This window comes from Sturnira hondurensis, unplaced genomic scaffold (genome assembly GCF_014824575.4).
Source record: "Sturnira hondurensis isolate 20B ecotype Veracruz unplaced genomic scaffold, ASM1482457v3 Scaffold0012012, whole genome shotgun sequence".
NCBI lineage: Eukaryota > Metazoa > Chordata > Mammalia > Chiroptera > Phyllostomidae > Sturnira > Sturnira hondurensis.
Window position 1 is genome coordinate 1,227,684 of NW_028084643.1, and position 13,794 is coordinate 1,241,477.

The following is a 13,794-nucleotide window of genomic DNA, read 5'->3' on the forward strand; positions in this document are numbered from 1 at the left end:
TAGTTTCTGATTAAATAGCTGTCTGTTTCACAGGGTAGTTGAGGGGAGGGATATCTGCGTAAGAATGTCAGCTCTTTCTTGCTTGATGTAGGCCGCAGCTCTATGTACAAACTGTGGCTGGGCAGTGCCCTGGATCCCCCTTGCTGCTCACCTTCTGAATTTCCTGCCTTTGATGGCCTCAGTGAAAAAAGGCCCAAGAACCCAGTGTACTTTGTCTCTGTGGGGAGTTCAAAATGGACCCTTTTAGACCTTCATCTTGTTGTCTTACTCTTATGGAAATGCCCACTGCAGGCTGTTAAACCTGCATTCAGTTCTGCAGATCCTCCGTGTGCCTGCAGGTCGTGGGGGGGTTTGGGCTCAATTTTTCCTTTCTGGTGGTTCTGCCAAGAAAGGGGGCTCACACTGGCCTTCAGTAATCACAAGTGCACAGTTCCCAGCCCACTGCCTTCACTGCACTCTGGTCTGCACTGTCCACTCTGCAGACTGGGATCCGAGAAACCATCTATCTTTGCATCCCATTGATCAATCCTCCAGGTGCACTGAGTGGGAGCAAATCTCACTCACAATTCTTTCTTTTTTGTTGTTTGAGCAGCTGCATGGGGGTTCCTGCCCAGCAAGCCTCAGCTTGACTTTTTAAAAAAAGTCTCTGGGTGCTCATACTGCAGTACTCAGCCACTGCTGGGCTTCCCATACACTCTGCCTCTCCAGTTAGTCGAGTCTGTCTCAGCCATGGGCAGTCACGACCCTGTTTTATTCTCCAGCTCCAGGTGCAGACTGTATTGCTCCCACTGGTGCTGTCCCACTAGGCCTCTGCAGCCACTGCTAGGGTGTGCTGCTAGCTGTGTGTGTAGCTTGTTTCTCCTGATGGTTTTGTGTATCTAAGTCGCTTCAGATAGATTTGGGGACTTCCCCCCCTTGGGGGGCTGGAGCTACTTAGGTTGCTCTAGCTGCCTGGGCTATCCACAAATGCTGGCACCTTAGCAGCTGGTAGTGGCCCTGTGCCTGGGGACTTTCCCCTTCCACCTAGAAAACCTCCTTACTGCCCATTTTGAAGGATTCTCTGTACTCTGGCTTCCAAACCTCGTGTCAGCTAAGATTCTGTTGGCTGTTCACTTTGTTTTTCGGAAGATCGGCCAAGTGTTTGAGTTGGGTGCCAGAACAAGTGAGCTTGTTTCCCACCTATTTCATCACCATCTTCCTCGTAGACTGGGTATCTTACAACAGCAGCAGTTTATTGTTCACAGCTATGGAGGGTAGGATGTCCAAGATGAAGGCAGTAGGGTTCCTTTCTGGTGAAGACCCTCTTCCTGGGTCATACCTGGTGCCTTCTTGCGTATGTCTTCAAATTACATAATGGTCCAGGGAGCTCCCTGGGATCTCTTTTAAGGGCACTAATCTTATTCATGAGGGCTCTCTCCTTATGACCTAATCACTTCCCAAAGTTCCCACCCAATAATACCATTACCTTAGAGGATTAGAATTTAACATGAATTTTGGAGGGATGCAAATATTCAGACAATAGCAATAGTTAACATAAATTTCTTCATCTACTTTTTTTTAAAGATTTTATTTACTTATGTTTTTAGGAAGAGGGAAAGGAGGAAGAAATGGAGAGAAATACCAATGTGCAAGAGAGACATTGATCGGTTGCCTCTTGTACACCCTATACAGGGGACCTGGCCTGCAACCCAGGCATGTGCCCTGATAACGGAATTTAACCGGTGAACTTCTGGCCCACAGGCTGGTGCTCAATCCACTGAGGCACACCAGCCAGGGCAGACGAGCTATTTTATACGTACATATATTACATATATTTGTCCCCCAAATTTATCAACAATAATCTCTTTGAGAGCAAGGATAATAACTAACCAAAAATACCCAAATTCTATAACATGAAATATACTGTAATGTCACCTCTTTGTGTACAGTAAATATTTGATGAAGAATAGGATATTAAAATATAATGATAGAACATTTGAAAGGTCAATATAATTCTTGGTAAATCACTCTTCAGTTACCATTTGATGCTGCTGTAAAGTGCTGCCTTAACACATACTAGAAGTTTCTTCCCTTTTACAAAGAAAAGTTCATATTTATGGTGAATAAGCTCTTTACTTGAAAACTTTCCTTTTTGTTGTTGTCTTTCTGGTTTTAAACAATTTAGTGTAAATGCTTATCATTTATTGTATATACTCTCTTAGGTACCTAAAGAGTAAGAAATAATAAGCTATACCCCATTGAAGACCTTGTAGCATTTGTAACATTTAGGTTTTTATTTATTTCATCATTTACTACAAAGTTATATAATACTCAGGTCAGATTTGTAAATATATGCACATGTTTCATAGGTATTTCATCCAATATAATAAATCACGGATTATAAGTCTGAGAGTGTCATAGGTTTTTACATCTATTTGGTTCATTTAGTTAAAGAGTTGTTAAAATATGATAGGTTGTTCTGAAAATGTCAGCAGTTTCAAACGTAATGTCTGAGGCTGAGTGAAATGTGTTCTCCTGACGCTTTTAAGGAGGAATTTCAATTAACAACAGAAGTTATTTTTATGATGTTTACTTTTATACTCATCAGGAGCATAGATTTATTTTATGTGTTAATCGGATAAGCAAAACCTCAGTAACACAAGCATCTACCTTGACGCTGCTCATTCAAAGGGAGCGGGAAATGGCGTCCTAGTAAAGGCAGGTGTAAAAACTTCTGTTTTCATTCTGTTCTCTTTTAGTGCCACCATTTAATGTGGTATGACCATCTGGTTTATTATAGAATACCTATTGATAATAAGTTTGTTTTGATATATAGCCTTGATAGATTACTAAAATACTCAGACACTTGGCTTTAATTCAGTTTCACAAAGCTGCATGAACTAAAGATTCTCTTCTAGTTATGATGTTTATACTTCTCTAGTTTGGTATTAGTCAAAATCAATTATCTTTTAAAAACATATATAGTTAAATTTTAAACCCATTTATTTTGTTTAGTTAGATATTTATCAAATACCCAACACTCATTTATAAGAGGCTCTTGAGCCCTGGCTGGTGTAGCTCAGTGGATTGAGCACAGGCCTGCGACCCAGAGGATCACGGTTCCATTCCCAGTCAGGGCACATGCCTGGGTTGCAGGCCGGTTCCCTGCAGGCCAACTCCCAGTAGGGGACTCACGAAAGGCAACCATACATTGATGTTTCTCTCCCTCTCCCCTTCCCCTCTAAAGGTAAATAAATAAATAAAATCTTAAAAAAAAAAAGAGGCTCTTGAATATAAGAGATTAGTCTTTGCTGATTTATAATTATATTTCATTTACTGTTTCTCAGATATTAATATTTGCCTCTTAAATTATGAAATATTTTGGTAAAATGATAGATTATTCAGGAAAAGATGCCCCATGTTTCAGTTATCTCATAATTGAGATAGAAAACAATGATTTGTAATTGTTAATATCTTTTAGGAAATATTATATTCTTTATTGAAAACAAGTTTAAATAAATACAAGCAAATATGAGTGATAAATGAGTTTGTTTTTCTATTTCACAGGTATATCATACTAAACAGTTTTTATTTCCCCCAATACACATTTGAACTGAATTTAGTATTGATATGATCCTTAAAATGACTATTCTGCAGAATGTGACATATATCTACATTATTTTAGTCTCTTTTTTCCCTAAGAAAGTACCAAGTAGATAAACATTTTAAAAATTGTATTATTGAGAAATTTGTAAAATTATTTCACTCAAAAGTAAAATAATCTATGATAATACTACATACCCATGTTCTAGCTCCATTAGTTCATATCCAACCCTGTTCCATCCATACCTTTAGTCATTGTTCCCTTTTCTGTTTTATGATGAAAATCTAAAATATCATCTCACCCATAAATATATTTCAGTGTTTTAGAGAAATTTTCTTATAAAAGATATATATAAATGCATTTAACCTTCCCACATATGATAAATTTTGTTCCAGTTTTTAATGTCACTGTTTGCATTAATTTAATAAAATTATGATTACAGATGATTGTAAGGAATTCACAAATAATTTACTTTTAGACTCTTCTATAATAGTCTTAAGGCCAGTGTTTTCCAAACTATATTCTTTGAACCCTTATTGTGCTATGAGCTCTTAGTAGGCATCCCTCGAAGAAAGAATTTGGTTGTCAGGTAAAGTTGGAAAATTCTTGATACTTTGCTTTTGAGAAATAGAGAGTAGTTAGGCTTAGTAAACTTTCAGATAAGTCTTACAGTAAAGAATCTTGTTTCAGTTTGTTTAGACCAGTATTTCATATAGTAATTCTATAGTAATTTGATCAGGTATCTTTTACCCCTATAAATACTTCTGAATGTCTCTCTAGAAATTAATGTTCTAGAAAACAATTTGGGAAAAATTCCTTCATCTTCAGAATCCCAAACAACTGTTCACGGACCATCGGAAGATTTCTTAGTCATGGAACAGACTCATTTGAATAGAAATCCCCCAAAGAGAGGCAGAAATATGTATTTTTTTAAAATGAGATTTATAGGTAATTATGATACCCACTTAGGAAGCCACAATACTATTCAGTTGTGACAATTCTGCATTATGGTGCCAATGTTTTCTTTATAACCCAAATCAGTAGTAAGTTATTAGGGATTGTGCCGAGACATTGTGCTGTGCTTTAAATTGCCACTAAATTTTCAGGAAATTTATTGTGCTAATTCAGGAAACATTTAAAAAAATGTCTTTCCATTCTATGAATTCATTCTATGAACATAAAAAAGTCAATCCAAGGATATGGTCAATTTGAGCTATCTCTGTTCCTTACTCTAATTCAATTATATCAAATATCACGTAATATGAGAAACATTTTATTTGAACCCATGAAAATTTATTTTAGGCATTATGTTTTACTAGTATTTATGGTCTCCTGAGTACTGACAATAGTAATGTTAGTATTGTAACTTTTAGCTACTGAGAAGTGTCAGTCACTGTATTTGGACTTTTTCAATAACAACTAGAAAAACATAATTTTATAATATTTATGAATGTTACAATTAATATGAAGGTCTACTAGCTATAGTTTGGTATGTTATATGTGAAAATCTCCATGTTTAAACTGTGAGTGAATCGATAACATTTTTTAAGTAATCAAACATTGAAGTTAATTTTCTTCACATAATTCATGATTATCTATATATTTGTCTTCAATAAACCCATCATCATCTATTGCAAATGAATTTAGTTGTTCAAATGTTACTGTAGTATCTTCGGAGCTGGGATCTGATACCTGTGAAAGAGAGCTTGGATTTTCAATAAAATCATCTTCATAGGTTCCTGCTTCATACTCTTCCAGGCGATGATGATTATAACTAAGCAGAAAATTACACCATACTGGGCATTTGATAGCAATAAAAATGAGGAGTGAAGTCATCAGTACAGTTACTACAACACCAACAAGAAAAGCCCAGCTTTTTCCAGGAGTTTCATGTTCTTCAGCGGGAGAGAGAGGGAGAATGAGAGAGGGGAGACATTTTGTTAAATTGACAAAAAAAATTACATATCTTAATAACTCTCCAATATTAAAATTAGAAATGAATGTACCTTATAATTTTCCTTAAGTGAAAGTTACTAAAACTACAATATAAATATATTTCATACAGTGATGAAAGAATACCTTTTGTGTAAATAAATCCTGTCTTTACAGGTATTGTTTATCTGTTCACCTAGGAACATTGTTGCTTTATACTTGTTAAGAACTGTGACTTTACTAGTTAAAATTAAGGGTGAGAAGTTAAGGAATTTGCCTAGTAGCATTTCGCTGGTAACTAGCAGAGCCCAGCTTAAAAACCAAGTATTTTGTAAATCTTTTGTTGAGATGAGGAATTGTACTTTTACATTGTTTTTAGTACCTTAATATGTAGAAAAATAATGAGCACTACCTTGGTTTATTTAGTATGCTTCTGCTACATTAATATTCAAAACCAATACATTACCTGATTTGCTTAAGTTCTTCAAGGAGCTATTAAATGTTGAATTGTGAATGGACTGGAAATGAAGATAAAGGTCCTCCATTATAGATAAAGGAAATGTTGAGTAGCATTCAGTATTATAAGGTACTGTTTTGATACTGTAGCACTTCAGGATATCTGGGTAGCTGCATGTGGTGATGTTCTCATTCTCTAGTAAATCAAAAGGAATACAGATTTATTATGGAAAATAAAATTATTATGGTTAACATTTTATACTTATTTTTTACAGACTTTTTTGACATATGTGATTATTAGATACTGTAAGAAAGTAACTCTTATATTGCCTAGCAACACAAAGAAAAGATGCACATTCTTGTTTATGAAGTTATTTTATAAATGTAGTGGAAGTGCAGTATCTGTTTATTATTTAGTTTATGTTAGTAAAGATGCTGTGAATAAGATTGTGCTGGAAAAGTCTGGATCTCAGGCAGAGCATCATTTGCAGTTAACAAAGAGTACCTGTTTTCACCTACTCTGGCAGGATATCCTAAGAAAAGCAAGTACTTGAAAAAAATATTCTCAAGTGTTGGAAATATAAACTTAATATGTGAAGGACAGTATCATTTTACATATGTAGAACACAAATTTCTTATTTTTTCTCTCTTTTTCCTGGAGAAGCAGAGGGAGGGTATCTATTCAATAATTACTTTTCAGTGTTTCTTCCCGTTTTTGTTAAGCAGGAGTAGTATCCTTTTCTTTAAAAATGAAGTGACCCTTCTGATTAAGATGGTGGCGTAGGTAAACACAACTCACCTCCTTGCACAACCACATCAAAATTATAACCTATAGAACAACCATATTCAGAACCATCAGAAATTGGGCTGAATGAAAGTCCTACCACTACAGAATTAAAAAAGAAGCCACATCAAGACTGGTAGGAGGGGAAGAAACATGGAACAGCCTGGTGTACCGCCCATGGTGGCTGATAAAAAGGAGGGATGTCTCAGGAGTGAGGAGTCCCAGCTCCAAACAAGGCCCCCCAGCCCAGGTTTCCAGTGCCAGGAAGGTAAATCTGCATAACTTCTGGCTGTAAAAACCAGCAGGGACTGTGAAAGACAGAAACTGCTAGAATCCCAGACAGTGTCTCTTAAAGGGCCCATGTAAAGACTCAATTGAAATTACTCCCTCTGAGCTGCAGTGCTGGGTGAGCAGATTGAAAAGCATCAGAGACATATGGGGAGGAAGTAAATTATCTGGAATTAAAGCAAGAGCTGGGAAGAAGCTTTCAGACAGAAGTGCTGACAGAAGCCATTGTTCTTTTTCTGAGCCCTCCCCAAACTTACCCAGCAGGCAGGCACCATATCTGAGACTCTATCAACCTGGTTTACACTGTTTGCCTATGCTGATGATTCCCTGAGGCCCTGTCCCACCCGACTTTTAGGTCCACTGAAGCTGTTTCCAATGGTGGCTTTTTAATATGAATGGCTCATCTTGGCCCGTGCTTCAGATGTTCCTACATTCTCTCAAACAAGGAGGATCTGGCCCTAGCAAGCCCCATACCTCTCGCTAAGTTGTCCCAGGCCTGGCACTAGCAGCAGCTGGTGTTGGTCTACCACATGACCTCGCCTGGGCACCTACAAGTCCAGCACAAGTAGCAGCCATCTGCAGATTGCTTTATAGCTAATGCTGTGACCCAGGACAGAACACAGGTGGTGGCTGACTTCAGATGTGCCAGCAGCAATCAAGGTACAGCTAAAACAGAAGGATGTACACAACTCACACAGTGAGCACACCTTGAGTCCTCAGCTTAGATAATATGGGAGGCTGTGCCACTGGGCCCTACAGAACACCTACTACATTAAGCCACTTTATCAAGCCTGGGAGGCAAAATAGCTCTACATAATACAAAGAAACAAACACAGGGAAGCTGCCAAAATGAGGACACAAAGAAACATGGCCCAAATGAAAGAACAGATCAAAACTTCAGAGAAAAACTAAACAAAATGGAGAAAAGCAGAGTTAAAGACATTGGTTATAAGGATGCTCAAGGAACTTAGGACTCAAAAGCACAAAATAGATCCAGTCAGAAACAGAAGATACACTAATTGTAATAAAGAACAATTTACAGGGAATCAAAGGAGAGTGCATGAAGCCAAGAATCATACCAGCAACTTGGAATATAAGGAAGCAAAAAACAACCAATCAGAACAGCAAGAACAAGAAAGAAACCAAAAAACTGAGGATAGTGTAAGAAGCCTCAGGGACAACTTCAAGTATACCAACAATCACATAATAGAGAGTGGAAGGAGAAGAGAAAGAGAAAGAAATTGGAAATCTATTTGAAAAAATAATGGAAAAACTTCCCTAACTTGATTAAGGAAATAGACATGCAAGTCCAAGAAGCCCAGAGAGTCCAAAGTAATTGGACCCAAGGAGGAACACACCAAAGCACATCATAATGATTACATTATCCAAGTTTAAAGGTGAGAGAATTTTAAAAGCAATAAGAGAAAAGGAGACAGTTATCTACAAAGGAGTTTCTATAAGACTGTCAGCTGATTTCTCAAAGGAAACCTTGCAGGCAAGAAGAGGCTGGAAAGAAGTATTCGAAGGGAGAGGAATGCTAGTGTGGGGGTGCAGGGCAGAAAGAGTTAAAGGGAAGAAAATGGGACAACTGCAATAGAATAATCAATAAAATATACTTTAAAAATACAAATTGGTAGTTACAGAATAGTCACAGGGATGTAAAGTATAACATAGGAAATAGAGTAGCCAAAGAACATATGCTGGTAGGGAGTGAGGGCACTACGTAGAGGGGGCCTAAGGGGGAAATTTGGGACTACCGTTATGGCATAAACAATATAATTTAAGCAAATACTGCAAGGAAAAGGAGGAAATAAGAGGCTTTTCTGGGATGACACAACCAAAAATCAATCACATTTGGTTTTAGTTTAAATTATGATTGCTTACCTAGTGTCACACTTGACTTGTTTAACCAGTTCTGCAAATTTAATAGAGTACAAGAGTAGTTCAATGGCTTTCCATCTAAAATGATTAATTCTAGATGAAACAACGGTGGTCCATCTAAATAGGTCATCAAATTGTCTTGCAGATTCAGAACTTTCAGGTTTTTGAGGGGCACAGATATTTTAGGATTTAGTTGTACTATTTTGTTTTGACAGAGATATAACTTTTAGTTTATTTAAACCTATAAATGCACCCTGTTGAATTACATGGATGGAATTTCTACAGATATTTAAATTTTTTAGGTTGGAGAGGTTATCAAAACTATTATTATGTAAGATGATGACATTGTTCTCAATCAAATAGAGCTCAGTGAGTAAACAATAGATCTGTAGAACACTTGTGTCCGTAGTATTTAGAGTGATTTTGTTATAACTGAGATCAAGTATAGTAACATTTTTATTGATATCTGGAATAAAAGAATAATTCTTTTCAGTGAAATTACATTTGATTTCCTAAAAAAGAAAAAAATAGAAATGCATTAATCAAAATATTAACAGAATTTTCAAATTTTTGTATCCTGGCTCTTAGATATTGGAAGAAAATTATTTAGAAAAACATTTGTTTAATTTCTCAATATAATAGTTTGAAAAGGGAAAAGCAAATGCTTTTCTTTATTAGGATGAAATGCTAAAGATTAAGGAAATGTTGAAACATTTGAGTAAAGAGATTCTAGTTTGTCGTACAGTTATCTTCTAAATATTATATAAACATTACTGAAAGAGACTTGGTATATTACCATTTGTATATGTGGAAATATATGGTGAATAATAATTCAGTTAACTATTTTAGTATTTCAGTGTGCAGGATTGACATATATAATGAGGAATTTTAAATATGTAATTTTAAAAAATCTGGTATTACTATTCCTTGATATTTTTTATTATAGTTGATATAAAAAGTATATTAGTTTTGGATGTTCAACATACTGATTAGAAATTTATGTAAATTCAAGTAATCGTCCTATCTGATATCCATCTGATAGCTATACATTGTTCAAAATATGTGCTTTTTAAAAATCAGAGCTACCAATACTACACAAGGCTATTAAGAAAAATATTTAATATACAACTCTCAAGGCATAATAGTTCAAAATTTGGTGTTTTAAAAGAAAATATAACGAGTTGAGCTGTGTATTGAGTTTAAAATGCTAGGAAAATGAAGAAGTGCTTTCTTGGAGGCATAGGTGGAAACACTGTGCCTTCTCCCACAACCAAGTTTGAATACAACAAAGATTTGGAGAAACAAAGACACAACCAAAGGACAGAAAATTGAATTATACGGAAGTCCGACAACATCTAACCATTCAACGGGGGACGGCAAGAGGGGCGGAGCCAGCAGCGAGCAGGGTTGGGCAGGACAGGGCCCCCGACCCAGGCGCGCAGGCAGATGGGAACCCGTTGGGGTGCGGGGCAGACCGCGGGCGCATATTCGCCCACAGTGAGGCAGACCACGCAGGCCCCAGGGGGCGAGGGCGGACGGCGGTGGCACACTCGCGTGCAGTGGGACGAAACGCGTGGGGGGCCCGGTGACGGCAGCAACTGCGGCACCGGTAAGGTCCGTGGCGGCAGACAACGGACAGGACGCCATAGTCCCTCTTTGACCCCGCCCCCACATACAGCGTCACAACCCAGCGACTTAGTTGCCCTGTTTTAGTGAACACTTTAGGGCTCTGATCCTGCTATGGAACAGGCACGAACAACCCGAAAGATGGCACAAGGAGAACTCAAAGTCCCAGAGCCAATAACTCTAAGCGACCGAGAAATTGCCAGCCTCTCAGAAGCACAATTCAAGATACTGTTTATCAGGACGCTCACAGAACTGGTATAGTCACAAATTAGAGGAACAAAGTCACAAATTAGAGGAACATATGAAGGCTAAACTAATGGAAATGAAGGGAGATGCACAGGAAACCAATAGTGATGGAAAGGAAACNTCTACAGATATTTAAAATTTTTAGGTTGGAGAGGTTATCAAAACTATTATTATGTAAGATGATGACATTGTTCTCAATCAAATAGAGCTCAGTGAGTAAACAATAGATCTGTAGAACACTTGTGTCCGTAGTATTCAGAGTGATTTTGTTATAACTGAGATCAAGTATAGTAACATTTTTATTGATATCCACTGGAATAAAAGAATAATTCTTTTCAGTGAAATTACATTTGACTTCCTAAAAAAGAAAAAAAATAGAAATGCATTAATCAGAATATTAACAGAATTTTCAAATTTTTGTATCCTGGCTCTTAGATATTGGAAGAAAATTATTTAGAAAAAAATGTGTTTAATTTCTCAATATAATAGTTTGAAAAGGGAAAAGCAAATGCTTTTCTTTATTGGGATGAAATGCTAAAGATTAAGGAAATTTTGAAACATTTGAGTAAAGAGATTCTAGTTTGTCGTACAGTTATCTTCTAAATATTATATAAACATTACTGAAAGAGACTTGGTATATTCCCATTTGTATATGTGGAAATAGATGGTGAATAATAATTCAGTTAACTATTTTAGTATTTCAATGTGCAGGATTGACATATATAATGAGGAATTTTAAATATGTAATTTTAAAAAATCTGGTATTACTATTCCTTGATATTTTTTATTATAGTTGATATAAAAAGTATATTAGTTTTGGGTATTCAACATAGTGATTAGAAATTTATGTAAATTCAAGTAATCATCCTATCTGATAATCCATCTGATAGCTATACATTGCTCAAAATATGTACTTTTTAAAAATCAGAGCTACCAATACTACACAAGGCTATTAAGAAAAATATTTAATATATAACTCTCAAGGCATAATAGTTCAAAATTTGGTGTTTTAAAAGAAAATATAACAAGTTGAGCTGTGTATTGAGTTTAAAATGCTAGGAAAATGAAGAAGTGCTTTCTTTATGCAGATATAGATTCAAAGAAATAATTATTTTGACTCTCTTTGCCATTGAAATGTCCTCCCAATAATAATAATGCAACAAAATTATTTTTTCTCATAAATGTGCTTTAAAATATTTTACATGAAGACTGGTTTTTATGTCTTAAAACCAATCTCTGGTTTTATAGTGAAACTTTACAGATTTCTTCTTTGATCAACTTTTAAGTGTCAGTTTAAAAAAATGAAGACTGTCAAATTAGAATCTGGTTCAGAGATAAGAGATTTTGAATATAAGCAATTAACTAAAGAGATTATTATTACTATTATTCTTTCTTCCACTGCTTTTGAAAGTGTACCTCTGAAAATATTTTCACTATCTTGATTATAAAAACTTACTGCTTTAGAAATCTTGCTTTCATCTGATAATAATAGCACAGAGAAGGGCCAAAATAAGATGGGGATGCATGTGGTTTTCATATTGCAGGCCTGATACAAAAGAGAGTATGTTAATCTCAGTGGGAGACTAGAACGTTAGAGATTATTGAGGATATTTTGATTTCCTTTTTTATTTTAATACCATTTTTTTCTTAATATAGAAAATGTGAAACAACTGCATATCCCTTCACCATCCCTGTACTCTAATCTTAACAAGCTGAAAAGGTCCTATGGGGAACGAAAGCGAGTAAATTGTTAGTGTCTCATTAGTTCCTAGATCTGTTGAAAGCAACTTTAAAACAATTGAAGTAGTTGAACACTTTAAAATTTTGATATATGTATACAAAATAAAATCCAGAAGAATATATATTTATATGTGTGTGCTTAAGTATATTCTTATATTGCTACTTCTTGATCTTTGTAGTTTTAGGTGTTCTTTATTGGTATTATCCATTTACCTAAAAGTGTGAGAATGAGAGTCTTTAGCTTTTTCAAGCACTCCCTACCTTCATGTCTAACACAACAAATATAAACCTCCCATCTCTTCATTCTTCAAACATAATTACTTGTAATTTGGGATAGATTAGAATTCAGAGTATCACAAATGTGTAAACAGTATCAAGGACTGAACCGTGTAACAGGATTACATTTCTGTATTTTTTTATTAAATTAATTGTACTGTTCTTTTAATGTGCTTAGTTTTTTTAAATGAATTTATACCCAAACTCTTCCCTAACAAATTACTCAACAGTTTATTCATATTGGATATGTAATGTGTGTCATCTACTTATAGCAATGTCTCCCAGAGCCCTCTACCACACTGTAATGTGAATGAGCTGATGACTAGGCCCTCTACATAGCTGTTGATTTCCACCCTCTCTCTACACTCATCGTAGAGATTCCCTTTTGTCTTTATTAATTGGATTCCTGTTTTCTAGAATTCCCCATCTTGGATTATTGTCCCTCTTTTTAAAAATGGAGTTTCCTGCAGTAGCTTCCTGAGAAGGTCTATCGGCAGGAAATTTTTTAGACCTTGAAAGATAATTTGTCTAGAAATAAAGTTGTAAGTAGGAGATAATTTTTCCTCAGATTATTGATAGCATTGCCCATTATGTTTGGATCTCTAGTATTACTGTTAAGAACTATGATGCTATGTCTTTCTATTTTTTTATCCCTTTATGTAACTTACTTCTTAACCCTGAACATTTTTTAAATCAATATTCTGAAATTTCATGATTGTTTGTGAGAGTCTGTTTTCATGAATGAAACTGGGCATTTGGTAGGTGCTTTCAATCTGGAAGTTATGCCCTTTAGTTCTTAGAAATTTTCTGATTTATTTCTCTGGTGATAATTTTCTTCTTACTTGTTTTAAGCATTGTTTCTCTTCCTGGAACTCCTTTAATGAGGTATTGAATCTCCTGGCATGATTGTCTAATTTTTATCTTAACTTCTGTATTTCATTTCTACATGTTTTCACTGTGCTTTCTGGAAGATATCTTCAAT

The 13,794-nt window shown here is 35.6% G+C and overlaps 2 protein-coding genes across 4 annotated transcripts in view; one reads left to right on the forward strand and one right to left on the reverse strand.

The window, feature by feature from the left end:
- IFT74 (intraflagellar transport 74) overlaps window positions 1-13,794 on the forward strand; it is a 104,756-nt gene that overhangs the window by 25,346 nt on the left and 65,616 nt on the right. The gene's annotated exons all lie outside the window — the stretch shown is intronic.
- LRRC19 (leucine rich repeat containing 19) lies at window positions 4,516-12,357 on the reverse strand. The gene is given in 5 exon segments (XM_037060621.1): window positions 4,516-5,478; window positions 5,982-6,167; window positions 8,928-9,148; window positions 9,150-9,436; window positions 12,253-12,357. Coding segments are annotated over 5 exon segments (1,104 nt in total). The 5' UTR covers window positions 12,334-12,357; the 3' UTR covers window positions 4,516-5,149.